The sequence below is a fragment of the Telmatherina bonti genome (genome assembly GCF_933228915.1).
Source record: "Telmatherina bonti genome assembly, chromosome: 12".
NCBI lineage: Eukaryota > Metazoa > Chordata > Actinopteri > Atheriniformes > Telmatherinidae > Telmatherina > Telmatherina bonti.
Genome location: NC_136610.1, coordinates 29,252,553 through 29,280,334, shown reverse-complemented (window position 1 = coordinate 29,280,334; position 27,782 = coordinate 29,252,553). Strand labels below are relative to the sequence as shown.

The window sequence follows — 27,782 nt, the reverse complement described above, 5'->3', positions numbered from 1 at the left end:
AGTTTGTTAACTTGTTTTCCAGTGCTTTTCATTTTCCAACTCTTGTTACTTACATTTTGACTCACGTATCATAATGTTAGACATCTCCATCAAAGCCAACATAGATCAGTTTTGTGTTACAACAGCTAGCAAATTCCACAAACAAACACATCACCATCTAACCAACCCACTTTTTGGACTATGCAGTTTACAGAAGTCGCTACTTGACAAGATTTCTGAATTATTTTTGTCCAAAACAAACATTTATTTGTGATGTATTATGATTTGTGTAGTTCTCTTAACTCAATACATTTCAAATATATTCTTTACCTCTTTTCTTCACAAAACTTGATATTATTTGCTAAGTAGACACAACTAAAATATACATTACATATAAAATTTTATATTATAATGACTCATGTAGATTGTGAATATACATATATGTATATGTGAGGTGATTAGCCCTGTATCACCTAGTCTGTTATAAGGTTCTTATTCCATTGTGCATTAGTTTGGTGTATCTTGATTTTTCCAAACCAGGCTACCTCAGGGCTTGTAAACATGGCATGGAACAGTTGCATTGCAATTTTTACTGAGGATGATTTCATTGCACATTTTGTAAAAATTGTAAACAATAATTAAATAAATTTATGAATTTATTAGAGAATAGTATTTACCCACATTCTGGACCGTTGAAATTACATTCCTGTGAAACTTGTTCTTACTGAGCAGGCAGAGTTTTAATGGGTCGCGTGAGTGAGCTCATGTTGTTGGTGTTGGAGGAAACTTGAGGGCTCACTGTCTTTGTCGGCAAGCTGCTCGAGTGCCCCATGGACTCCTCTGCTGCACGCAGAAGCAAAGTGTAGTTGATAGCTACTTCTTCAACTTTTCTCAACAGCTGCAACCTTTGGGTTTCTGAACGAACCCCTCGGACCAGTTTGATGAAGGTCTGAGTTAGTTCACACAACACCTGAAAGCTGGCTGAGACAACAGCTAGCATACGAGTTGGGCTTTTTTCAACGCTTGCCACTCTTCGACATGATGCTCTGAACTCTTTGAAGCGCACTGCCAGTTCCTGCTTATACTCTGTAACCCGTGAGGGCTGAAGACGCGCTTCACCTTCAGCTTGGGGGCTATTAGCACATTGTCGTAAGATAGCTAGCAACTCATTAGCATCCAGCTGAGCATTTAGGAAACCATCAGGTAAACTGAAAGTTTTCCCCTGTAGAGCCTGTACCCGTGCAAGGCTCCCTTCCAGAGTACCACAGGCTCTTAGATCAATGTCCTGTGTCTGAGGTTCCTCTTCTTCCTCCTCCTCCTCTTCTTCTTCCCCACTACAGCCCTCAGCATTAAGAACCTGTAGCGTTTTGCTTACAACAGGAAAAGTGCGTGAGTCCATCTCCATGCCTGGGAGGACCTGAAGAGGTATGGCGTATGAGAGTTCATCTTTCTCACTGCTTTCATCTGCAGCCTCACACTTCCTGTAACAGAAACAAAATGAGCAGCATTTGTCTTTGTCATCACTGTCCTCACTGGGCAGGGACAGCAGCACTTCCCCAGTCCCTTCTTTGCTTTCACGCTGTAATTCATCTCCTTGAATGAAAAACACACCTTTTTTCCCTTTCCCCTCTGCCTGGTGAGTCTGAGTGTGGACTGGCTCTACTGGGGTTGGGAGCCTCAGCCCTGTGGCCCTCACTCTCTCCATCTCCTTCTCCAGACTTTTAGTTTTGGGCTTCACTTCAGCATACACAGGTGTGCTAGTGCTATTATCTAGCTCTCCAATGCTGTATCGTCTTTGGAGCTTTTTGTATTGTGGCGCTCCCATGCAATCAGTTTGAGAAGTACAGGTGGGCAAGCAAGATCCCTTGTCTCCCCTTGGCTCTCTTGACTCAAGGCTGGTGGATCGTATTCGAGTGGTCTTGATCTCTAAGGTCTGTGGTCTCCTTGTGGCACCTTGGGGATGAGGTACTTTGGAAACTGCTGGTGGGGTTTTTGAGATGGTTCTTTCTCTACCTCTGTTTTGTGTCTCTGTTGTGGTGCCAACTGGGGTGTCAGGTAGTCGCATGCCCCTACACATTCGCTTACAGTCACAACTGCGCCGCTGCTCCCTGGAGATCCCTGGGGCCTTAAGCACAGGACTGGTGCGGAGCTGGCAGGCACAAGGAGTGCCGGTCGGCACAGGTGAGGATCCTTGAGACAAAAATTCTCCTTGTGATGATTTGGGTTTCAGCAACTCCTCTAAAAACTCTAGTTCATACTGGCGAACTTTTTGCAGCTGAGCCCTCCGTTCGTCTGTTTCTCTTCGCATCCTCGCTGGAAATGTAGCTGAGAGAAGGTTTCTAAAGCTCAAGAAAGGGGCACTACGCTGAGACTTCCCCTTACTGCTGCTGTGCTTCTTCAAGTCTCTAGCTGGAAGAGTGGAGACTTTATCTACCGAAGGGCTTGTGGTGGTTGGGTCATCTAAGATAGGTAAGGATTTTATGTGACATTTCTGTGACTCGTGATGTGATTTGCTTTGGGCACACTCAGTCTTACTTTCAGTTGTTTCCTTTCTTTCTACTTTTACAGGCAAATGAGGGGAGAACTTAGTTTGTATTTGTGGGCTTGGTTTAGCCAAGATAGGATCTGCTCCAACTCTCACTGTGCTCTCTTTGCTTTCTTTGCTGTTGGCCAACTGGAGGCCTTTGGCACGAAGACGCTCATCGTCTGTGGGAGAGGAGGACTGAAACACTACTATCTTCTGAACCTGTGGGTCTTTTAGCCTTAGTTGAGGTGCAGGCTCCTGTTTCACTGGGCATGTGCAGAAAAGGTCGTCAACTGGCAGAAATTCTGTGGAGCTTGAAGGCTTCATGGTCTCACTAGAGGCAGTCTTGGCATCTTGGCACATTATAGTAGGAGAAATCTTGGCAGAGGCAGTTCTGTCCACAGGCAAGATGATAGGTAAGGCTTTGTTTATTGGGTCTGTATTAGGAGTTGCTGCTGTCTTCTCCTTTACACCATCAGAGAGATTTTGGCTTAGTCTTTCTCCAGGAGAATTTGACAACTTCTGATCCGAATTGACTTGAGCTTTTAGCAAAGCATCAGACACTTGAAGTTCTTCAGGTGGTTTATATGGGGCATCAAGGGTGTTTGCTTTGGCGGATTCAGGAATTGCTTTTAGTTCTGCTTTGTGTTCAGTCAGAGTAGCGTCTTGATTGCTCCCCTGCTCTGTCACAACACTAAGGATTGCTGAATCTTGGCTGGGGCTGACTTTAAAGGGCACAGTCTTGCTAAGGATTACTTGCTTGGGTGGACAACCAGCACGTATCTGACCAACAGAGAAAGCCCCAGTCCCTATGGTCTTTGCAGTGCAGCCGGGAATAGCCAGAGGGAAGTCACGGCGACAGAGAATACGCTCTTTGTTGATGTGGTGAGCCAGCAGGTAGGCCTGGTTTTGGTTTTGCTTCATTGCTGACACCATCTCAGAAACATCCGTCAATTCAGAGGAATTGGTCTCATGACCTGAATCCAACGATGATTCAGGTGTAATGGCAGCTAAGACAATCAGCCCTGGGGAGAACAGCAACACAAAGCAAATGTTAGTATCATCAAGAAGCAACAAACGTTAATGCAGAAACATATGAATTGTCATTAGAAATGGCACAGTGTAGTTGGGAATAGTTTTAGTTTAGTTTTCCTGAATCAGTTATTCAGATTAAAATGTATGGGCCCTTTTCAGACTGCATCATGCATTAGTGGGATTACCGAGAGCATTACAACTTTTGCATGCATATCAGTGTTTGAGACTGTTTGAAAAGTATGCAGATAAGCATTAATATAAGTTCATCAAATGTCAATAGCTTTTTCTGGTTTAGGAATTTGTATGTGAGAATCAGACTCAAAATCTGTCTCCTAAAAATATGTTAGACCTCTAGTGACTCAGCAGGCTTAGTCACTAGTTTCATTTAGTTTAACTTGACAGTTAGTCAAGCTTTAGACCATGATTAAAAAATTTATTTGCCATTTCACAATGCTTTTGAACTTGAGTAAAAATAAAGGTTTTGTGCATTTTTGAGTAGTTCTATACATTATAAAAAGAATGCTTTTAAGTGTTGTTATAGTGAGATGTGATCAGTGGCCTGACTGAGGCTGTTGACCTGCTGTTTGTGTTGGTTGCTGGGGATGATGTGGGTAGTCTTCGGAGGCTGCCAAAGCCTCCAATGCTTGTAAGGTGGACACCAGAGCATCGTCCAGCTCCTGGGCATGATCTCTGACGGTTCTTGTGGACACATTATCAATTAGTGTCACAGGCACATCTTCCTTTGCTTGAGCCAGCTTCCCAGAGGCAGCCCCAGTACTAGCACTGGTTCTAGCCTTTCTCCCCCTCTTTGGGTCATCCTCATCAGAACTGTTGTCCCTGAAGCCAGGTGGTGGAGCAGCAATGGCAGGTGGTGGCGGCTGTAGCTTCTTTTCTGCCTCGTCAGATTCCTCTTCATCTTCTTCCTCATTTCCGGGGGGTGGAAGAGCCATGAGATCAACAGCACCTCCATCTCGGGAGGCACAAGCACTTGAGCAATGTTTCCCCGAGCTCCCACTACCATTTATTGTTGTTGTCAAACCCTCTGCCCTAAGCCTGGCTTTGCAGGAGTCACAGAAGTATCGTGAGGTTTTCTGGGATTGACCCATTGTTTGAGCTCTGACTCGAAATTCCACTTTCTCCTCTGCTGGGCTCTGTAAAGCTCCAGCTATTTCTTCTGTACTTTCTTGTGTTGGATCTGACTTGGTGCGGGGCCTCCCGGGGGGCTCCTGAGATATAAAGTTGTCATTGATGTCGAGTTCACTCTCTGTATGAGTTTGCACATCATGAAATTGTTGTTCTCGAAGGTGAACATGACACAGGCCTAGGTGTTGAGGCTCAGCAGGAACTACGGCTCGTGAGCACCCTGACTCCCTGTGTGAGCTTTCCCTCTCGTCCCCTCTCCGCCCTCCACTTTGCAATCCAGTTGCTCCAGAGCGTGGATGGGGATGGTGGGAGCTTCTGTAATCTGAGGATAAAATGGTCAGAGCAGTGGAGAGTTTGAGGTGTTAAGAACTGTTGGGTATAGAGAAGATCCAGATGGACAAGCAGAGGCGACAGCTGGTGGTCAGATGAGGATTGTTTTTAATCAGAGATGGATGTAGAAAATTGAAGTTTGACTGAGGTTAGAGGTTTAGATTCAGGTGGAATGTGATGACATTATGATGGCAGGATTCTTCTTTAATGTAGAATACAGATTGATTCAGCAGATGGCAGAGGATCTGTTCATGTTTGACGGTAAACACAGTTCACTTTACTTATCCATGGTGTTATTTTGTTTTAGGGAAAAGGAAGTATGGCATTCCATTCCAATGAGCCAAGATGGAGATGAGAGGAGAGACAGCAGAGGGCGCCATGGGATGGGATTTATAGACTAACTCAGTACTATAATGATTTCAGTCAGCATAGAAGCAGTGGCTATCAATGACCATGGAAAGCCAACATATAATGAAGATTATCAAACATATCCTGACATGCACTGTTTAATGTGATGCTGAAATCAAGACATTTTCACTTGTTTAACTTATTGAATTTGTTGTGCTTAATACTTCCTTCCTTTAAGGTAGTATTTTGATTAAGGTATATTTTACCATTTGATGAGTCAAATATATATAAACATACATGTATACACGTGAGATGTATATTGTCTGAATGAAAAAAATTGACCAGAATTTAACTCTTACCTGCCTTGGTCAGCTGAGACTGACCAGGGTTACGAAAGTAAATGGTCCGTTTAGGATCTACAAACAGCTTGTAGTAGCCAGAGATTAGGCATGCAAAGTTACTGGCATCAGGCCATTCCATGAGTAGAACCAGGGGCTGAAAGAGGTAGTAGACAGGGGCATTAGAAGGCTATTTAGGGGACAGGCAATGAGTATTGACCCCTCTTTTTTTGTTTTAGTTTGATCAAATTTAAGCTATATAACTGAAGAACATTATATCATAACTTTAACCTTTATGACACTGAAACAAAATCTTGAAACAAAAAGCACTGAAAATGCATGTCAGTATTTGATTTATCTTTTAAAAATGGTGTCTCTCATATGCTGGGATACCTTGGCCTCATGAATTGTCACCTCCACTCGGGCTACTCCCTGGCTCTCTCGATAGAGCTGGATCTTTGAAACTCTGCTGAACTCAGCCAGAACTGTTGTAAGGTTGTTTTTCAGGTCAATCACATGACTGATACCATGCCGAGGGCCCACTAGTAGTGTTGTAGCAGACTGTTTTTCATCCTATATGAGAACACAGAACTATCACATATCACAATTTGAATTTTTTATTTTTTATTTTGCATGTTTTATTATTTTACTTTATTGCATTTAACATAATCTAACTCCTTGTGTAAGAGCAGAGGATACATAGCTTAAAAACCATGAAAAAAAACTGAATGGAGCAAAAAACTAAATAAAAGACATGCAAATGTATTTTTTAAAAGAAAAAATTTGAACTATTACCAGTCCAACAGTGTGAAACAGTATTCCACCAAAAGGTGGAAGGTCGTTGAGTACCCTCATGTACTGCAGCTTTCCTTGGAGTGGGGGCACCTGTCAAGATAATGATTATAAAGAAATTCTTGTCTTAAAAGGGAAAGTCTCTTGTGCTGTTGACATGCTCCTGGGGGCACTGTTGAGCTACGGCTCCGACTGAAAGAAAAGGTCTTATGCAACAGTTAAATCTGTAGGGATGAAGAGCTTGCCCAGAGGGCTAGTTCTGGCATAACAATAAAGTAAAAATACTTGCAAAAAAGCTGCAAAGTGCTGAACTTTGTAAACAAATTGTAATCAAGAGTATGACCATTTGAGAAATGGTCTGTATGTTTTTCATTCTTATAAATATTTTATCAAATGGCAACGATCAGTCTTCAAATTCTTTCAAATGGAGAAACCTTGTTGCCTGATGGCGGTGGATGTTGGTAGGTCTTCAGCAGCTGAGAAAGGGTTTTACACACATTCTTCTCCTTCACCGTTGGGAGCAGAGTGAGTGGAAGGAAGGGCTCCAGACCCCACTCTTTTCTATGACCGAGAGGAAAGAGAAAAATGCCAGATTTCTATACGCATAAAGAATATACAAGGGGAACGGTAATACTGATGAGGAAAAGGAGCTTTCTCATCTTGTGAGAAAAGAAACAGTGAGCTGTGCTGACATCTTCTACAACCTCTGACTTGTCCTGGCCAACTGAAGTCTAATACAAGCACAACAAATGTGTTTCTGTGCTTTTGATGGCAGAAGCTAACTACTCGCTAGGTGGACATTTTGAAGAATAAATGGGAAAAGTGAGGGAGAGATGTAATTTCCCAAAGCAGTAGAATTTTTTTTGTCTCAAAATGGCCAGGGCAATATGTTCTTTCTTAAATTTACAGTTTTATTACTATTTAGATGAATAATTAATCATTTAGATATTAAGACTCACTGGCAGGCTATTCAGAATTGCTGATGAAGTAAAATAAAATTACATTGTGTTTTTTCTACAATTTCTCAGAAGTTTAATAAACTTAAACTTAGTTTATGGACTTACTCGACATGTTTGAGAGAGATTTTCTGATTGGGCCTTGCAGAGGACACAGTGATGTAAATATGGAGCGCAGCTAATCGTAACGTGATGTCAGATTTCCAGTCCATGCTGAAGCGTTCCTTGATGACGTCATTGCGACTCTGTGAAGACATAAATGTTGTTTAGCACACAGTCAACTACAAACTATTAAGTAGAAGCTGAAATCTACAACAGTTCTGATTGTTTATTTGCCAGACACCATTTCTGAAATCCTGACAATTGAAATGCCTGCTGTAAACATGAAAGTGCTTTAGGGGAGCTTACAACGGGCCTGTTGTCTAAATACTGTTACTGAATACTAATTAAATGAGGTATATTTATAAAAGCAATGCATTTAAAAAAGTTTTTTAAATGTGGCCACTTCCACTAAAACCCCCCAATTAAATCCTTTCTTGTTTGATAGAAATAGCCTGTTCTGTGCTCTGGAGGCTACTCTGCTTCCTAGGAAATAAATCTGTAACTACAGCCACATAAAAGGATGGTGTAAGACTATTCTGCATGCTGTGTTGGAAAGCAATCTGATGATTAGACTAGTTTATCATTTTTGAAGGGACTGTTAATGTCAGCCCCTTACCATGGGGCAGAAAGAAAGATGTCTTGCAGTTGTGAAAAATCAGTTTCTTTTATGTGTGGCCATGGTTTTTCCTATGAGCCACAGAGACTCAGTCGGTAGTGTGATGGATTGGCTACCAGTCCAAGGTGTTCCCTGCCTTTTGCCCAATGGTTGCTGGGATAGGCTCCAGCTTCCCTGCGACTCTTAATTGGATTAAGTGGTTAAGGAAATGTATGGATAGACAATAGTCAGTAAAGGTGGGAAAATCGAATCTAAAAATAAAAAATTGGGTTTTTTTGCTTCATAATTTTAAAATAGATTAAAAAAAAAAAAAATCAGACCTTAACTTTGCTAAAAGACAAACATTTGCAAATGTCAGTTGAATCTTTGACAAATTAAAAAGGGGCTTCACAATATCTTGGTATTTTATCATTTCTAACTTCAATAGTAAAAGCAAAAGTAAACACAACCCAATAGAAACTTTCAAATGAAACTAAACTGTCTTTATGATATAAAGAAAAAAAAATCAAGGCACTCACTTGAAACACTTTGAAGAGACAACTGCTGAAAAGTGTCATGAGATTAAATGGCATCTGTATAAATCTCTCCTATTAATCCAGTGCTTTACCTGTATATAGAGATACTCAAATGCAGCAGGGTCTCTTCGCAGAAGATCTGCTGGATCTTTGGGGAAGAAGCAGATGCGAAACAAACACTTCATCCCTTGGAAGTAGGTTCTATGCACCACCTGAGGGAATACGACCCTGTCAGTCAGATAACAGCTACATCCTTACTGGTGTATCACAGGACTATTTTCCTTCAGCGAACAGCGAATCTCATTTCTGAATGCCATATGTATCTTTGCACAGCCCCCTGAGCTGTTTTTTGTGATGCTATATGAACAAGGTAAAGAAATGCACAGAAATGTGGAGCTCTATAGCAAACATTTGCAACAACCTCAAACTATTACCCCTAAACATGATTCTAGAGCCAAACAGACTGCATTAAAAAAGAAAAGCATCCAGAATATTCCCAAAAGTAAGTAGATCCAACTTAATTAAGCAAAAGTAAGTTTCTTATATATTAAAAGATTGTATCTTTTACTGATCATAGAGCTGGATTGTTATTACTTTAATAAAGTGAATGCCTTAAAGGTAAATCTGTTTTTAGACACATCTTGGAGCTATTATTTGTTAGGGTTTTCTCACATGTGTCAGTGGCTGGTTCTCCTGCAGCAGGTGCAACTTCTGATTCTGGTCCAGACCACCTGCCTCCAGCACCAAAGCAAAGTGCTCAATGTAGCGCAGTGAGAGGCGGTCCTGCAGGGAGGAGATCACATCCTGGAAGGAGACAGATGGAAGCAAATGGGAGAGTGGAATACGTTTCCACTGTGAGAATCCATTTACACCACAACAAAAAATTATTGATTCATGGAGGCTATTTCCACCTGAAATCTTTTCATGCTTGCTGCAGTACAGTGTAGTTTGTCGATGTGATATCTTTGCAGGGAGTATTTTTTATGTAGGTTGTTTGCTTTGATAGAAGCTTGTTGCTTTGAGCAGCCGAGAGGTTTCATAGAGATTTTGATTCCACACACAGAGTGGATCTATTTCAAGAAAACTGGGTTGTGCAGGCAAAGTTTTGCTCTTCTGCAGATCAGTATCTATGAATGATGTAGATATTTTATCATATCCTCTTTCTAAACTGCACAGAGAGCACAATCTGAGGAGAAACGTATGGCTTATCATATCTCACAGTGAGCCCTGCCTCAGGATAACTTCCTAACTCCTTTGTCCTCACAATGTTCATAAGCATGAGCCATAAAAAGGATTCTGTTGTATTTTGGCTGCGAATGTCAATATGGAAGCTCATTAGGATCAGTAAACTAAAGCATGCATACTTAGAAGAAGCTGTAGATAAAGAATTCCGTGGACACTTGCTGATTATCCAAGCCATAGCTTTCCGTAAAAAAACAAAGCTAAGCAGTTTCAACTGTATTGACAAACGTGATTTGCATTAAGCGGCACCCCAGAAAGGCACAAAATCAAGTGAAAGATTCACAAATGGTGGCTTCTTTAGTTGACAAGACTATCTAATGGGCATACGAGTGGGTACCCCTACTGTGGCATTGATTTAATCTGTGGCATTGTATTATTGATCTGAGCTTTCCTATTATGCTGAAATTCCATTTAATTAAGGTGACAGGAAAGAGCTTCATCCATCTTTCCTTAAAATTGCCTCTGTGTTTCTCTTTTCTTTCTCTCTCTCTTGCTCGCCCTCCTTGTGCAGGGGAGAGATTTGTGAAATTTAATAGAGTGCGTTTAATAAGTCTACTAGGAGATGTCAGGCTCGTCTCAGAGTGTGAGGGACTGAAATGACCTCTGTTCGACTGAGTTCATTTGCTGCTTTATGATCTAAATGACACTGATGAGATTGTATATTTCAGTAACTAAGAGGGAAAAATGTAATTAAATCGAAGCAGTTCCTTTTAGACATTTCTTCAAAATAAATGCTTTCCACATCAACTTCAGGGAGTGCTTGGGATAAATGATTTACAGTCATTGTTTTAATTAAATGTCACAGCCATATGTGAAGAGGAGAGTCTAGATGGTTTTTATACCCATCACATAATCAGCTTCAAACATATTAGCAAAGATAGAAATAAAATGATCTAACAGAGAAAACACTATTTGGTTTAACTATGGCAAAAGGCTGCATTGTAAGCCCCTGGTAGTTAATTACATTATACACTAAGTTGTAACAGGTTTAAATATAATTGCATCTGTGATATATGGATCATCAGCACGGCATTTATTCATCCATTTGTCTCTCATTGCCTTACAAAAGGGCCTGCTGTTAAATTCCACTCAAATATTAATTTCTGTCAAATTTCTGTATCCCCAAAATTGAAATTCCTAAGTTCTTGCAACTAAATCAATCAATAAATAATCAGCATCTGAAGCTTGTTTTTGTGCCTTCTCTTCATTTTTGTCTTAATGGGGTCTTAATTTTGTCATGAATGGGGTCGTAAATATGCCTGTTTTCTCTCAATGGCCAGATGACGTTGAGTCTTCTTCAAGGAAGACTGATTTGAAAAACTGTCTGAGGTCGTATCAAAGCATCCCTGTCACATGACCAGTGACGTCCAAAGTTTTCAACTCCATCGCTGATTGATTGATTCTAAGTGTTTCAAAACATTTCATTGGCTCAGTTTCAGTAAATTTCCTTAGTCTGACAGCTTTGAGTGGTGTTTTTTTAATTTCTTTTATTTTTCCTTTACGAACTCTGGATTAAAGCAATAAAGGAAAAACAAGATGTTTCTGTGTTCATCTGAATAGATAATCAGCTGTAAGATCTTTGTTCTTGTATGCACTTCAGTTTTTAAATAAAGCTTTATAAATCAAGTTGAACCAACGTTTTACCTTTGATATTCCGTCATTTTTTTTCTTTGGTTTGATCTGGAATTTTTAGTATGACTGAATGTGTCCATTTGGACATGGTCTGGACATGGACTGGTGACCTGTCCAGGGTAAACCCTGCCTCTCGCCCAATGATTGTTGGGATAGACCCCAGCTTCCTGCAACCCTGAATTGGACTAAGCGGTTAAGAAAATGGACAGATGGATTGATGTGTCCTTTAAAAAACCAAACATGTCACACCTTTTAATGAAAAAAATCTGCAGTGTTTCAGTGTCTTCTAACAAGTATATAATTAACTTAAAGTGTAAAGATGATGCAATCATTATTAGGCAAAGATTATTAAGAACCTTAGCGGTTTAAAAATGACCACAGTTTTTGAATCCTAAACTCGTGGGAGGTTGTTATGGATCCGATTGGCCACCAGATGTCGCTGTTTGTAGTTACTCTGAAGCCTCAAAGCTTTGAATCTCTTTTGGCACAATTAGAAAGAAAGCCTCAGAATTTAGTGAAGCCTCTCCTGTCCATCACTATCATTTACCCAAGTGTCTCATTTATGCTCAACATTAAACATGCATGTGTAAGGATGAAGCCATCTGTCCATCTAATTTGTGTGTATTTGATTGTTTTCAGAGAGCTTGCAGATGCGTAGCCAAACACAGCAATGGAGCAGTGCCACTGGAAACTGCAGGAGCAGTAGTGCACTGTGGGGCAATCACAGACAATCAGTACAAGAGACAAAAAAGAAAAAGAAGTCATTTATCTAACTGCCTCACAAACCATCACTGTATACAGCAGGATCTCTGTTTATTTTTTATTTTTTCCGCGAAACAGCATTATTATGACGGCCTCTACCAAAGATAAGTCATATTATCTTTGTTAATATGCTAATAGAAGCATAAGAATGTTAATTTATTATCTTTATTTTTTTTAACTATTTTAGACACTGCTACTGGCTAACAGCTATGCTTTATGCAGTGGCTACTGCCTCGAATGCTACGCCATTTTAGCTCCTGGCTACTTAATTAGAATTTCTGCTATTGTCTTCTACTGGAGATGGGCAGATCGATACCCTAAAGTTCATACTTTGATATCTTCCAGTCAAAACATCAGATTTGAAAACTCATTGAAATATTGTACTAATGCAAATGTGCAATTTATTTTCACTTTCAGGCAACAACATTAAATTTAATATTCACATTGAAAAAATAACTTATAGATAAATTTATGTTAAAAAATACAGTTACTAGCTGAATTTCACTCTTCTTTTTTTTTTTAAACATTTCTTAGGACGTGTCATTAGTCTGGAAAATAAAAGAAGATGCCATCAGGACTGAACCAAACTAGTAGACAATGAAACACACTATAGAGCTGATGCTGCTGTAATTGATCACTGCTGGAAATATCAAATGAACTCTTGTTAATATAAAAATATAGACTAAGCTGCATTAGGGCAATTATGTTATGACTGATTTAAATATGTTTTTGTAACATGGTGAATACTTACCCTTACAGTGGTGCGACTGTCAAACGTAAAAGACTTAATCTGTCCATTCTCCAAGAACACCTTCAGCACATTTGGTATGAGGAGCAAGGAGTCGTCCTTGAGCATTGTCTGAAACAGATTGAAGGAGAAAGAAGCCTTGTTTAGTGGAAAAAAGGACCACTAATGTGTTACAAAGGTGATCACGGAGGAACACAGCCAGCTGTAATGGTTGGTCTACACCAGTGAGTGAAAATCAATATTAAGTAGTAGAGGAGGATTCAAGAGGCTGAGATGCCTCATGTGAACAAAGGAAAGATCTTTTAACTGAACCCAGGTCAGTCTGAGCAGGAGCCAAACTCTGGCTTGACATGGCCACTCTATGCATTGTATCACGATCAAAGGAGGGATTATTAAATTTCTCTATTCAGTATGTATGTGATGCAAGGAAAATTGGATGGATGGAATGAAAGCATTGACCACAGAATTGTGTGAAGGAAGGTATAGCAGAAGAAGCCCAATTCAAGTTTCTGCTTATTCTCAAGGTACAAAGTGAAAAGTTATGATATGCAGTTAAATTCTTCAAGGCTTGGCTGCGATGTAAATTCTTCTCTTCACTGTCTCCTGTTAGTTTATCTTACCAAATGCATTTTTAGAACATGACTCAGTTCTATAAATGTAGCTACATTTGTGAATAAAAGCAGCAATGATATAAAGCTGGAAGTTTTAATATGACATGGCTGTGATGCAGCAGGAGACAATCAGTTCATAGCCAAGTGAAATCAGTTCTCATCAGTTTCCTGTATTTTTCTTTTTTTTTTTTTAATCTGATGGTGAGATATAGCCAAATAAAAAAAATAAAATAAAAGAAGACGTACATTGTTCATCAGAGCAGGTTGAAGTGGATTTATCACGACGACATATCTGAGAAAATGCATTCAGTTTCACTGCGGAGCTGTGTCTGCAGCAGATGCCTGGCAGCCTGCTAATGGAGAAAGGGCTGTTCTTCTGAACTGACTGGAAGTGATTAAAGTCACTAAGAGTTATTAGAGAACAGATCTTACTTTATATTGTGGCATCAAATCGAGGTTGCTTCGAAAATGCGGCATAAGTAGATTTGTCACATGCTATTTTAAGTCATAACATTTGTTCTTGTTAGTGATGGGGAGCTGGTGCCAGTTTGGTATGGGGAGACCAGGAGGTAGATTTACTAAACTGAGCAAGTTAGCATGTGATCAGAAGTCATAAACATTCAGCATTAACGGAAGTTTCCAGTTCTGGTGAAGAAGTGTTAAAACTGCTCTGATCTATAAATGGGCGCAACAAACTATTGACAGGCTTTATCAAACTAGTCAAACAGGACCAATACAAATTATTACAAAGTCAGAAACAGGTGTTGATAATGAGGAGCTGATGACTTTGGTGGGAGTCTAGATGCAGCTTATTTGTCCGTACAACACAAAATTTGCATAAATTAGTTCATACATTTATGATGTATTTTATATCAGGGATTAGAATTATTATTATTATTATTTTTGTTAATGAGCTCCAATGAACTCAATGAGCGAATATAATCATAAGGAAAACCTTTTGCACCATTATTATTATTATCATAGTTATCACTGCTGTATTTACTTTCTACATGTGGGATGCTGTAAACAGCTGTTAGAAAACAAAGCCAGTGGATATAAACCCCCTGGTGCATCATAGCATCCTTACCATTTACAATTACAGTCCGCTGCCCGTACGGACAATGCAAGTAAAAATATGAATGAAGATATATCAGCAATTGACCTATGGTGGATTAAAAAAAAAAACAAGAAAACAAACTTAAGTACTGTAAATACAAAGTAAATAAACAAAACAAAAAACAAATAAAAAAAAACATGAAGCAGCTAAATATATTTGATACAGTAGGTATCATATGCCTCCTTCTGCAACTCTAATTCCAAAAAAGTTGGGACATTGTAAGATAAAAACAGACCAGTTAAACATAAAATATGTTAAATGTTGACATTGAGACATTTTGCCATTTTATGTAATTTGTTTTTTTTTTTAAATTTGACTGCGCATCACATTTAAAAAAAAACAAACAAAAAAAAACTGGAACAGATACGGCAAGAGTGGAGAAAAGTAACTGTCACAAGTAAAAAACAACAATTTGACAGCTAATAAGGTTAATTAAAGCAGAACCGAGACGTGACGGAGCACAGAAGGAACATTTCAGAGGTAGAGTGACTTAGATGTTCAAATTGTCAGAGAGATAAATTATGCCTAAAATTTGGAACAGTTTTAGAAAAATGTTTCCTGAGCTGCAGAAGATGGATGGATTGATGGGATCCTGACTGTAAAATTGCAGACTTTGAAGACATCATTGTGTACAGCGGGTAATACTGTATCATCTAAAGATCAGGAATTTGTCTGCCTGGGAAGAGACCAAAGGTCAAAACTGAATGCCTTCATGTGGAACAGCATTAAAAACAGACATATTTCTTTGCTGGATGGGCTCAAAAACACGTTGAGATGGGAAGCGGGGCTACGCCTCAAAAACACATCTAATCACCTGGCAAAGCTTCTTAAACTCACATTTTCTTTTCTCTTCGTCTTCCTTCCATCAACTTTTGTTCTCCTTTCTTTTTCTTCCTTTCCTCTGCTGCCTCTGTGCCTCCACCATTCCTCACTCATTTCCTTTCACCCATCTTTTCTTCTTTCTAGCCCATCTCTCCTTACTCTTCCAGGTGGGGGAGGATCCATCCGTTGGTCTCCTGAAGATCTCCCACCCTGAGTCTCCCCAACCAACTCACTACTCCCCCCACCCAAGATGTCCATTCCACATCCTTCTTCCTTCAGCCCCTTTAAATCAATTTAAGTTGACACAGTTGGGGTGTGGTCCTTGCTCGTGAAATGGAGGTTAAAGGTCTATCGCGCAAAGCAGCCATATGTCAACACAAAACAACACTGTGTTTTCTGGACCAAAGACTTTTTAAAATGGTCGGAGGCAAAGTGAAAAAAAGTTCTGCGGTCAGATGAATCCATCCATCTATTTTCTTAACGTCTTAGTCCAATTAAGGACTGCAGAGATGCTGGAGCCTATCCCAGCAATCATTGGCCAAGAGGCAGGGTACATCCTGGACAGATCGCCAGTTAACATGACGAGAATGGGACTTGATTCATGCAGAGCACAACAGTTTAGCAGTCCATTGTCTTAACCACCAGGCCACCTTATTCTCTCAGAAGAACTGAAATTTTAAATTGGTTTTAGAAACCATGGACACTGTGTCCTGCAAACTGGAGAGGAACTATCCAACCTATTATGAGACTGCTCAAAACCTGTCTCTCTGGTGGTTTTAGGTGTTAGGTGCATTAGTTCCTGCAGCATGTGCAGCTTACACACAGTTAAAGGCACATGTGTAGAGCTCGACATCAATGTCTGCACAAGTCTTTGTCTGAATCAGGTGTGTTGCAGTGGGAACTTCTAATACCTGCTGCTAAACCTCCAGGACCAGGATTTAAGGATCCCTGACATAAAGTTTTTTGAGCATGCATCTGCTCCAATCCAGACAGCTCTTTCAGGGAGGGCCTTGCATAATTCAGGAAAATAGGCTAAATATATCGGTCAGTAAACCATGTTATGTCCATAACAACATATGAGAAGACGGCAGGTACTGCCTGAAGTCCAGATCTTCCACACATTTGGTACATCAGAAGGTGAAAAGTGCAGCAATCATGATCTAGGACTGTTTGAGCAGCTAAATATTCTGTATCAGCCAGTAATAATGTAACGTGACTGGTTTCCTAACCTCACAGATGTTTACTGTTTGTAAAAGTAGAGCAGATGCTGCAATGTTGGTGAACATTACCCCTTTTCCAACAGTCTGACATGTGTTGCTGCCATCAAATTTAAAATGAGCTAATATTTTACATGTGAAGAAGACGTTTCTGTTTCTGAAACAAATCCTCTCAGCAATTTTGGAATTGGAAAAGTAGTCAGATTGCAGGTCATCTTTGATTTCCTCCATTCAGTTCAGAAGAATGCAAGTCGGCAGTCTTTCTGATGTAAGGCAACGCCAGCAGGAAGGGTACAAAGGAAGCCATCGCAGGCATGTGGAGTGTTTCAGACATGCTTTTCCCCCCCAGCAGTTAACAAAGCTGAAAAATGCAGTGAATTGTGAAGTGCAAAGCTTAGTCAACATGACACATTTTTAAGAAATACCTTTACAGAAGTTTGTACTCTGAAAGGAAATCTTCTATAAACATTTCTGCAGGAGGGCTGATTATAGAAAAACACTGTGTCCAAATCTTTCAGGCAACTTGCCTGTGCTTCTTGGTACTAGATTCCAGCAGTCACGCCAAAACTGTTAGTACCAGCTGTTAACCAGGTAAATCTTGAGAGTCATGTAAGCTCTCTCTTTTTATTTCAACAGCAGGCCATGTGACACAGTCAGATAATCCTTTATATTATCAACACAATGACAACAGCAAAAAATCTGACCTAGACTGGGTAATGGTAGCTGAAATATCTGATCCTTTGTACACAAATTGCGTTTGTTAACACCCTTGTATATTAAAGAAGAAAATCTGTATACTTACAAGAAGTTGAACACAGATTAGATTAATTAAATTTGTCCAGAGATGATGTTTAACTCAAATGTTCCACAAACCACTTGGTGGATGCAGTGAGCAACACTGTTTTCTGTATTCTTTTATTAATTTCTAACTATTAAAAAATGTTATCCTTTAATGTTTGCATCTTTATTGATTTTATGTTGCTTGTCATGTTTGTGAATCCTGCCACATAAATGCTAACCATAGCTCATAAATGGCAATTAGTCCTATAATGTGAGGCATGTGACATCTGCATCTGAAAAGAAGGACACTACAAGAAGGGCCATAGAGCACAAACATTTCTGAATAATATTGTGGCTGTTTTCAAATACTTTGAGCAAGCCCTGAAAAGAGGCACAGGTCACTCTTGGGAGAATGTAAATCCGACAGAAAGCAATTTATTCGGGGTCAAAAGGTTGGAGCAGACTTTCTCTCTGTGTCTTGAACACATTCAAACAATACACAAACTCCACAGACTCAAACATAAAAGATAGGCTGGAGAGAGAAGGATTTTTAGTGACTTTCACCATTGATAAAAAAAAAAAAAAAAGAAAGCACAGAAATAAGTGGAATAAAGGATAACAGTATGTATTTTCATGTCACTCAGAGACATGACTGGCTGAACTTACTGAGTCTGGGTCGCTGATGGACACTTGCTCTGAAAAGCGCACTTTGGGCGGGTTGGTTCGTAGGCGTGCCTTTTTGGCTGCACTTATGAAGGCAGACTTGGGTGACTGAGAATAACAGGAAACAGAGTAAATGAGGAGAAAGGCTGTTTGAATTTTGACATGTAAATGAAAGAAAAGAAATTGTGACAAAAAGCACTGAAGAGACCTGTCCATTGCTGCTGCAGTATTTAGCCTGAAAATCTGCAAATCTTTTCATCTTAAGCTATTCTTCTGCTTGGTGTGAGAACAATGCGGTTTTCAGCATACAGGAAAATAAATGTGACATTTTCATCATTTCTATATGCATCAATGCATCCATACACAACTCCTTTTTTCCCCCTTTTTTTTAAACTTTTGTTTCATGTGGGTGTTTAAGTGCCCTTCTGGAGTTGTTCTGATGGGTTACCAGAAAAAGAAATGACTCCAGTGTGTGAAAGAATGACATGAATACTAATATATGCTTCTACTGTGTAAGTGTGCACTCTTTGAACAGAATATTTTAAAGCGTTTCTGTTTGATTCACAGTGAAAGAAAAAATGTTGAAACTGATGAAGGCTAAGTAAAATCCAGAGGGAGGGCAGCATGAAAGACAGTAAGTGTCCCAATGTACTACCTGATGGGGCTGCAGCACAGTGAGAACTATAGTGTCTTTACAGCGTCTGTGGAAAAACAGCAAAGAATAGAGTGGGTTAGATAATGTAACAGACGGCATGCTGCTTCAGAGCAGTTTACATCTGCCATTTTCTTGCTGTTCTTCAGGGGCAAAATGAGTGACTCATCCGCAGGTATGTGTTGATGTAACACATCAATAGCAGTAAGAAACAGTGTGTTCCTTCTGACCCGCCGTCTTTACCCATGACTTCATCATTGTTCCCTTTAGCCTTTGCTGTTGGTCACTTGGCTTGTGGAACCTCCCTTCCTCCCACCTCCCACCCTTCCTCCTGGGACAGTAAAGGATGTTACCTTACAAGGTCTATGACTCTCTCTCGGGGCACGTCGCTCACCGTCTCTTCGTTAATGGCCAAGATCTGGTCTCCAGGGAGAAGCTTGCCAAAAGAAGGGCCGTCTGCAGATAAAGTATGCACGCACATTTAATAAAAAGTTCCATTTTATTTGCATTAACAGTCTCACTCTCACGTAGATGCACACATACCAGCAGAGACGGAGCGAACGATGACAGGCCGCTGGCTGCCTGCGATGAAGCCAAAGCCTTGAGTTGGGTGGCGCTGGATGGTGACCTGTCGAGCTGAGGCAGGACTTAGGGTACCACTGTCCATACCATCCTGGCTCTCCTCTAACATGGCAGTGCTGTAAATACACACATTCATCATTAAATGGACAAATACCCACATTAACCCTCTGGGGACCAAGGGTATTTTAGAGAAATAAACCTCGCCTGACTTTTTTTTGGTTTAAATGCTAATAAACACCACCTTTCAATGCCCCATAATGTCCTATACCTTCTTTTTTTTATATTTTGAATTGAAATATCATAAACTGCTATGTAAATGAGGCTCCTTTGCTTGAAATAAAGAGTATTATAATTTCGAAGCATGACTAAAGGTATTGAAGGGGACTGAAGCACCGCAGCTTTCCGAAATCACTGTCAGCTGCACACACTGTATCTGTTACCAAGCTATACATCTGTTGCGACGCCGTCGTGTCGTTTATGTTGAAATAAACTACTTGAGTAATGCGTGAGTAAAAGCTGTTGTTTTCATCATTTATCGGCCTTGTAAATACAGAAGGCAGCTATCCGACTGCTAATGACACCGATGCATAGTGATTGACACTGTTTGGAGGCGTTTCCTGAGGCATCATCGGTTCTGATTGGACAAACACATGTCATGTGCCAAAGACAAAGGCTCTGATTGGAACACCTATTTTGACACAACACTGTATCACCTATGAATGGGCTACAGTGATGTCGGAACTACTGTCTGAAAGCCCGGAGTCTCCCGAATAAAAGGGTAAAAAAAAGTAAGTTTCTATCTTTTATGGTTTGAAAGCTATGCTTGATTAAACACAACATGGTCCCTGGCATCGCCAATGATGCCGGTGTCCCCAGAGTGTTAAAAGAAGAATATCCACTTCCTTGCATCCGTAAGCATTTTGTACCTGTCACATGTGTTCGTATGTCCATCCCGGACCTTGGCCATCCCCTGAGAGGAGGGAGCAACATGGGACGAGGTTGTTCGCAAAGGCTGTTCTCTGTTTGGCAATCATTCACCTGCTCAACAGAAAGACAGCAAGAAGGGATGCAAGCAAAAAAAAAAAGCAAAAAAAAATTAGGTGCCCTGTTTCTTCTTAACAGTAAGATTTCTGTTTCTTCCTACAATCTTCAGGGTTGGCTCTTTACTCTATGAAACGCACAGGACGAAAGCGCAAACGTAGGCGTTTGCATCAATGTACATTTGGTGAAAGTATCAGCTGAGGCATTACAGAAAAACTGCAGTTATCATGAACATGTAACATAATCCCCACAGAGGATGTAACACAACGAGGTTCTGTTTCTGCTCGTGTGGACCACACTAATACTGTGAACCGCACTTGCTCTTTTACAGATGCCTGTGTGGGTGGCAGTGAAAGCAAGATTACTGAGAGAGTGAGTGTGATTGTGGCACGCAGGTTTCTGTGTTTGTGGCAGGAAAATGGAAATCATTGTGTGAGAGAGAGGTGGCCAGATATTTATGCTCATATTGTTGATTTAGCACAGTGATGATCGCTGATTCAAGATGAGGCGCTGGTTGTGATGTTAATGGTGCAGATGGGCTAAAACAGAAGGGCACAGATAAAAAAAAAAAAAACATGGCAGAGCTGCTCAGGATTATTATGCAAAGATGCATTGCTGAGAGCAAATACGATTGTGAGTGCCACAGGCAGAGAACAAACTATCAGTTAAGGGAGGATGAGTCACAATAGTCAATAGTTCACATTCATATTCCTGCCAGTTGTTGAGTGTCATAACAGTGGCTTACAGAGGAGCATGGCTCATTTACAATTCCAGTGATACATTACTGATCTCTACCTTGTGTTTTAGTGTCTGATGAGCATGGATGCATCACACATCAAGCTTCATACTAAGCTCTCTTCATACCTAAAGTTTATCATATTAGGCATGGTTTGAATTTAAATTAGACTAAAAGATTTGACTTGAATAAAACTGTTTTTCGATATATAACACACAAAGGATGATCCATCACCATTAAAGGTGTACGAAAGAGACAAATGATGTTGTACTTGCTGGTTCTGCCTCCAAAAAGGATTATATGTTTATGATTGAAAATGATAAGTCTCCCCTTTGATTCTCCTAATGGATTCTGGCAGCGCTCTTCTTTGCTCATTCATCCGTCTACTCAGTTCCTCTAATATCGTACTCCTTCCACCAGCTGCTAGAAAGACACTCATCCTATTGGATCTTCTTGTGGACTGGTTATTTGAGCGGGATGAGCTGTGTGTGTGAAGTTGGAAATACCTAATCACCTCTTCCTCACTGCAGAATAGGCTCGATTTATATCTTACGTAATGAGACAGTATCCTTATAATGAGTGCTCTTTACTTGAATCTTGACATCCAGTTAGAGGTTCTATAGAGGAGCATTTATGTCTATGATGGTAAAGAATACAGCTGACAGCGAGTATTGCCGTCAACCTGAATGTTATTCAACAACTACATGTAATGCAGGTTAACAAGAATCAGTAAAAGATCCCCCTTCCTCTGTTTATTGTCCCGTGGCTTTCTGGAATCAGCACAGAATTAACAGCCTTAAATTCCTGACACAGTGTAGTGATTAGTTTTGGCATTCAGAGTAAGTGGGAAGGTAGAGTTTAACAGATGGGAAAGCGATGAAAGTAGCCGGTCGACGCTGAAGCTTACACGTCTGCAGAGATAAACAGCTATTCAGCAGCATGGTCGACCTTTTACTGAGAGAAAACACCAAGGAATTCTGTCAAAAAAGGATTTGCAAGGACATCGGCAGGCTTTCTCGTTGCTATGGCGACCACTCTCGTACGCCTGCTGCAACTCCGGAGGATAGAAGGTTAGTGGGTGGATAAGAATAGTGATGTAGCTGCTACTAGGGGGAGAGGGCGAACCAGACACTCTTTGATCACCGTGCAGCCGCGGTGGCCAGATGCCAACATTTCCTCAGGCATGAGAGGTCATGGCTTTTCCATACCTGCTCTGCTTCAGCGTCCCAGTCTGCAGTAACAAACCAGACCTGGGGCCGTGGGAAGACTGACCTGTCACAAATTAACCCTCTGGGTCCGCAACTTAACGAGCCTGTCATGGAGGGACACTGCATTCATTTAACAGCAACTGTCCAAGCAGGCAGTACTACCGAGCTTCAATCTATTTCATCCGCAATCAGTCTTAAATTATTAAGATCATCATTACTTTCTTTTTTTTTTAAATGTCACAGCCCAGCTGCCAAGGCTTGTCTGCTTCATATCAGACGTGCTTTTGAACTGAATTATTCACTTTTAATTAGCCAACATACAAAAAGCTCTAACTATGCGTATCCACCTTGCCTTTTATTTGGTAAACTTTCATCCGTTTCAGCTGATCTATGGCTGTTTGTTGGTCAATAGAATTGAGGAGGAAATCGGTCTGAAATTAAATTTAGGAGAAATGGATTATTAAGTTAAATCTTCTTTATTAGATGTCATTGCCTCAATGAAGAAAATACATTAGCATTTCTCACATTATTGAGAAGAAATCCATTGAATACCAAGACTAGTGAAGATCTGCTGTGACAGAGGGCATATTAGTTGGGTCTCAGAGTAAAGATAAAGGACATTTATGCCATTACGCATACAAACAGGAAAAGCTGAATGCTGCAGTCCTGTTGAGGAAAATTAGACAAACAACTGAGAAGGGGAAGGTAAATAAGCTTCCTCTCCTGCCTCGGTTCTGTGGCAAATATCAAACACTGTCACTGGAAACCAAATTTAGTTTGCTTAGTTGGTTCACCTGTTTCTTTTCCCTGTTTTTAGGTATTTAATCCAAATTTTGCTCACATTGTCTGGTATAAATGCTCTTTTTTTGTCGATAAAAATGATCCCTAACCCAGGCCAACAGGATATGTCAGAATCTGAAGAACTTCAGTGTGTCATTGGGTTGTATATTCATTAAAAAAAAAACAAAAAAAACTGAACTAGTTGCGGCGAACATCCCATGAACATGATCATATTAATTTTGGAATTAGAGTCCATTTCAGCAGTAATGAGAATGGCACTTCATGGGGACACCTTGAATTATCCTGCTGCTTTCTGTTACACATGAGCGGCTTCCAGTCATTTTACTGTTACACTAATTGTTAATCTCTCTGATTAACTGTGTCTGGTAAATGTAAATGCTGAAATTATAAATTATAATTTGAATCTCAGATGGAATCATTTTCAGAAACTTGGGACTTGTGCAGCGTGAACTGGAAACTACAACGACTTGTAAATGCATGTCCATTATTAAATGATTGCCTTGTGAAGCCAGACAATAGGTGGGAAGTAGAGTTCATATCCTCTGGCTTCCTAAATTATTAATGAAAGTATGACATTTTCTGAATTTACTGTAATATTGGTCGAGTCCTTGAACAGGGTTAAAGGCTTAGGGATGAATAACATCGATGGCAATAATTCTCCAGCTCCTTACTTCAGAGGGTATCACTAGACAAGCATGCAAGTGTGGTGTCTTGCACACAGATGCACACACTGCATTCTTAGTTGCAATCTAATTGCAAAGGATTAATCAAGTGGTGAGCGTGCTCTCTTTTCTTTGAAGTTCTAATGACAAAGATTTGAAGGCAATTATTTTCAGCAGGTATTGATATGAATCCGTTTGAACAACTAATGTTTTACTTCCCCGTTGACCGAGCTTCCAAAAGACTTCATTAAAGCTGCACAATCATGATAAGAACCCCGACATGAAAACAACACGCTTCAACTGGCAGACAGACTTGTTGAGAAACATAACAGAAGCCACAAGAACAACGAAAACACAGATTAATATGGAGAAAATAAACAACATATTCATGTCCAGACAGAGTTTAGTTTACTCAAACAATCACATGTTCATTGCAGATATCTATGAGAGATCACTATAAACATTAGAAATGAAGATGCCCTGTATTGATCTTGGATGCAATTGGCATTATTGGTTTGTTTAATTTAATTATTGAATGTATTTAATTCATCTTGTAAACTGATACTTCCCATACCTTCCCATGAAAATCCCCTGCCAGCCTTGAGTGCAGCCTGCCAACATTTTTGTATCAAATGTAGCAAATCCTTGATTCTGGAGAAATCCTGTTAGGATTATGAAAGAGGCGACACAATAATCTCCCCAGTGTACTGTGAAATGAGCCGTCCCAGACAAAGATACTCTTCCTGTCATATGTTTGGCCTCCAGGAGTTTGAAAACATCAACAGTCATTCTGGCAATGCTGTAGTAGTCATATTCCATCTGTTTTCAGCTGCGTACTGTGATAAAACGTTTGCTAAATATGTGCGCAATTTTTCTTTTTTTCCCCTTTTTGACAGGAATTGAAATTTATGACTTGTGGTGATAGACAGGGCTTTGCACTGAGAGCCAATCAAAAGCAGCCATCGGCACTAGGCCTAATCCTTTCTGTCGATGCAGGCTGACCTAGCCAGACCCGCAGAGATCCTGCGGGAAAACACAACCAATTCATTCTGTTGGGAAAGTTAAAGCTGAAATATGAAAGTCAGTGCTGGACATCCTTTCAGATAAAAATTTCATTGTGGTTTTTATCTGGAGGATTGGGTCATTTAAAACCTTTGGCAGTTGTCTGACCACAACTGGATGCAACTTTCATGGCTTTTCCATCTTAACTTCTCAAGTCCCTCCTCTGCCATCAAAAAAAAACAACATTTCAGTTTGATTTTTTTCTGCCAAAAAAAAGAAAAACATTAAAAAAAACCCCACCCTGTATGCTTTTTAATGTTTTTCTTTTTACTCATGTTTTCCAAATATTCAACCTGCCTTCATAAATTTTTCTCACGCTTGCAAAATAGATTTTCCAGATTACTCCTCTTATCCCTGCTGCCAAGAAGACAATAAAAGGGAATCTCTTTAAGCTTCGCTTGTCATGCTGTCCACGGAGTTGTGATTTCTATCCTATGGAATAAAGACTCCAGCAGCTGCAGGGCCGACACCCCCTCTGTCTGTCTTCACCTCACTGACATCAATACACTGATTACAGTTCATCTGCTAAAAATATCCTTGAGTTGTTTTAAAATTCTTTCATAATCTTGCAGCAGTTAATGACTTGATTTATGCCATCAGTTGTTGAACTTGTCTGGTTAGTATAGGGAAAAAGTTAATAAAAGCTATTTAAAGAAGCACTCCCACAATGTTTATCTGTCTCCGTCAATGCAGTTATGCTTAGTTGTGCATATTTTGTGATTCTCCATCACAGAGTTCTTAGCAGGATTGCTTTTAACTTGTCTCAACACTAAACTGTACACTCAACTGACTTATGTTTCCTGCATGTGTTTTGGAACATCCTCAGAAATCAGCATTATGTCCATGTAAGATACAATATGAAGTTGACTGGTAGGTAATGTAGGGGAAATGGGCTCAAATGTCCTCTTTGCATGATTCAAGTGGTCTAATATGCCATGTACAGCTCTGTAGCTGTTGTTTAGTCCTGCATATTATTGATAGCAGTAAAATGAATGTTTCTGCTGCTGCCATTTTCATGGATTATATCCTGCAAATTGCAAAAAGGTTTTCTACTGGATGGTGCTCAAGCCAGTATAAAATTAAACTATGATGAAAATGACTATTAATAGATAAACAAAATGGACGAAGCCCACTGAGCGCAACAATGAGAGAGTTGGTTAACTTTTCGTTTAACGTTTAGCAACAGTTCAAGCCATGGAAAAGAGATGTCCCACATATGATGGAACAACATGCTGTCTGTCCCTGTTTGTTTCTCCTCCTCCCCTTCCTCACTTTTCCTCTCAGTGAGTTAGTTTGTTTTGCCAACATCAAGACAAATGAAGATAAATTATAGCAGACAAGCTCTGTCATGCTATGCCCTTATTTGAACAATATAAAGAGATTTATTTTGTCACGTCACATCAATAATTTTCACGAATCTCCAATCATGTGCAATTCTCTGTTCTGTTGTGTCAAGGCATATTGATCCTTCCGACCCTTCCCACCCTCACAATATTTTTATGTGATGGACTCATGTCATGTTGTTGTGCTGTGTATGACAAGATAATTTCGTGTCACCCTCAGTTAGGTCTCCAAGCCTGAATAAGCAGAAGATGTGAGCAGATAATCCATGCACTGAGTAATTGAAGCTGAAAACTTGTGTTTCTCACCATAATACCAAGTGAAAAAAGCCAACAACAAGAAAAAACAAAAAAACGTCTGACCCGTCCTGGTGTATAAGTATGATGAAAGAACAGCAGTTCTTGGCCACGTGGGGCTCTTGGTCCCACTTGACCAGCCTTGGATAACCTCACTGTCTTGGGCTTAATTGCTCCTCTGACTCACTCTTACATCATTAATGTGATCATTGCAACACATGACCTTCACCACTACGTGGAAATTAATATCCAACCCTCTAGTGCACATTCTGCAGCGCAGCATAATCCAACAAACTCTGGGCTAAAGAGCAGCGATATGCTGGCGCCAGTTGAGGTATTTATTCTGACAGGACCAAAGTTTAGAGTGCCCTCACCCTGCCCTGTAATGGTGAGCCTTTTCCAAGTATCTTATATTAGTCTTTTAACTGCTGTGTATCTACCTGACTTTCTTGTGTCTTTGGAAGCGAGCTATTTTCTCAGGGAGGCTGTTGCGGTTGTTATTTCCTTAATGTTTAGAGGTACTGGGAAAGATGGGCAAAGAAATAGCTTTAAATGCTAAACACTGTTGTGATGGATGGTCTGCTTATATATGCCGCCCTCCTCCCCTCTCTGTAAATTTCAAAATGATCTTTTGTCTGACATTTTAGTCAGATAACGTGTAACACAAAAAGCTGAAAAAAAGGACTTTTAAACCAGCAGAAAAACAGTCATGAGCAAAAGAAGATACATCCTAATTTTCCTCCAGGGATTAATAAAGTGTTTGTTTTCTATTTTAATGAACTTATTATATTTAATTTTGTTTAATTGAATTCAACTTTATTTGTATAGCGCCACTTCACAACAATGTTGTCACAGGGCACTTTACATACACAAATGTGGAGCATTGACAAAGTTCAAAACCTTTAATCACTAAGCATTCTGTTATGTCTCAGTTTTCATTTTTGTTTGGTTTCACAACACTTCAGGACTGTGGAAGCAAGTAATCAGAATGTTTTATAAATGTTATAAAACATACTCAAATCAAAAATATTCAGTTTAAATGAATACTCAAGCTTTTCACTGTTTGCTTGGCTAATAAGCCACTGACAGCCTCAATCCTTCCATTAAGTTTGGCACATCCATGATTTGG

At 39.9% G+C, this 27,782-nt stretch overlaps 1 protein-coding gene across 1 annotated transcript; it reads right to left on the bottom strand.

The window, feature by feature from the left end:
- Positions 1-700: 700 nt before the first annotated feature.
- On the bottom strand, positions 701-20,553 carry frmpd3 (FERM and PDZ domain containing 3; the record flags this gene model as incomplete). The annotated part of the gene is made up of 15 exons (XM_079250305.1): positions 20,433-20,553; positions 19,468-19,622; positions 19,278-19,380; positions 18,928-18,973; positions 18,276-18,380; positions 13,066-13,173; positions 9,351-9,482; positions 8,771-8,890; positions 7,554-7,690; positions 6,924-7,050; positions 6,493-6,582; positions 6,091-6,270; positions 5,719-5,854; positions 4,116-5,003; positions 701-3,528 (listed from the first exon to the last, which is right to left on the bottom strand). Exons 1-15 carry the CDS (start codon positions 20,471-20,473, stop codon positions 701-703), a joined length of 5,196 nt encoding a protein of 1,731 aa, XP_079106431.1. The 5' UTR covers positions 20,474-20,553.
- Between the last annotated feature and the right edge of the window lie 7,229 nt (positions 20,554-27,782).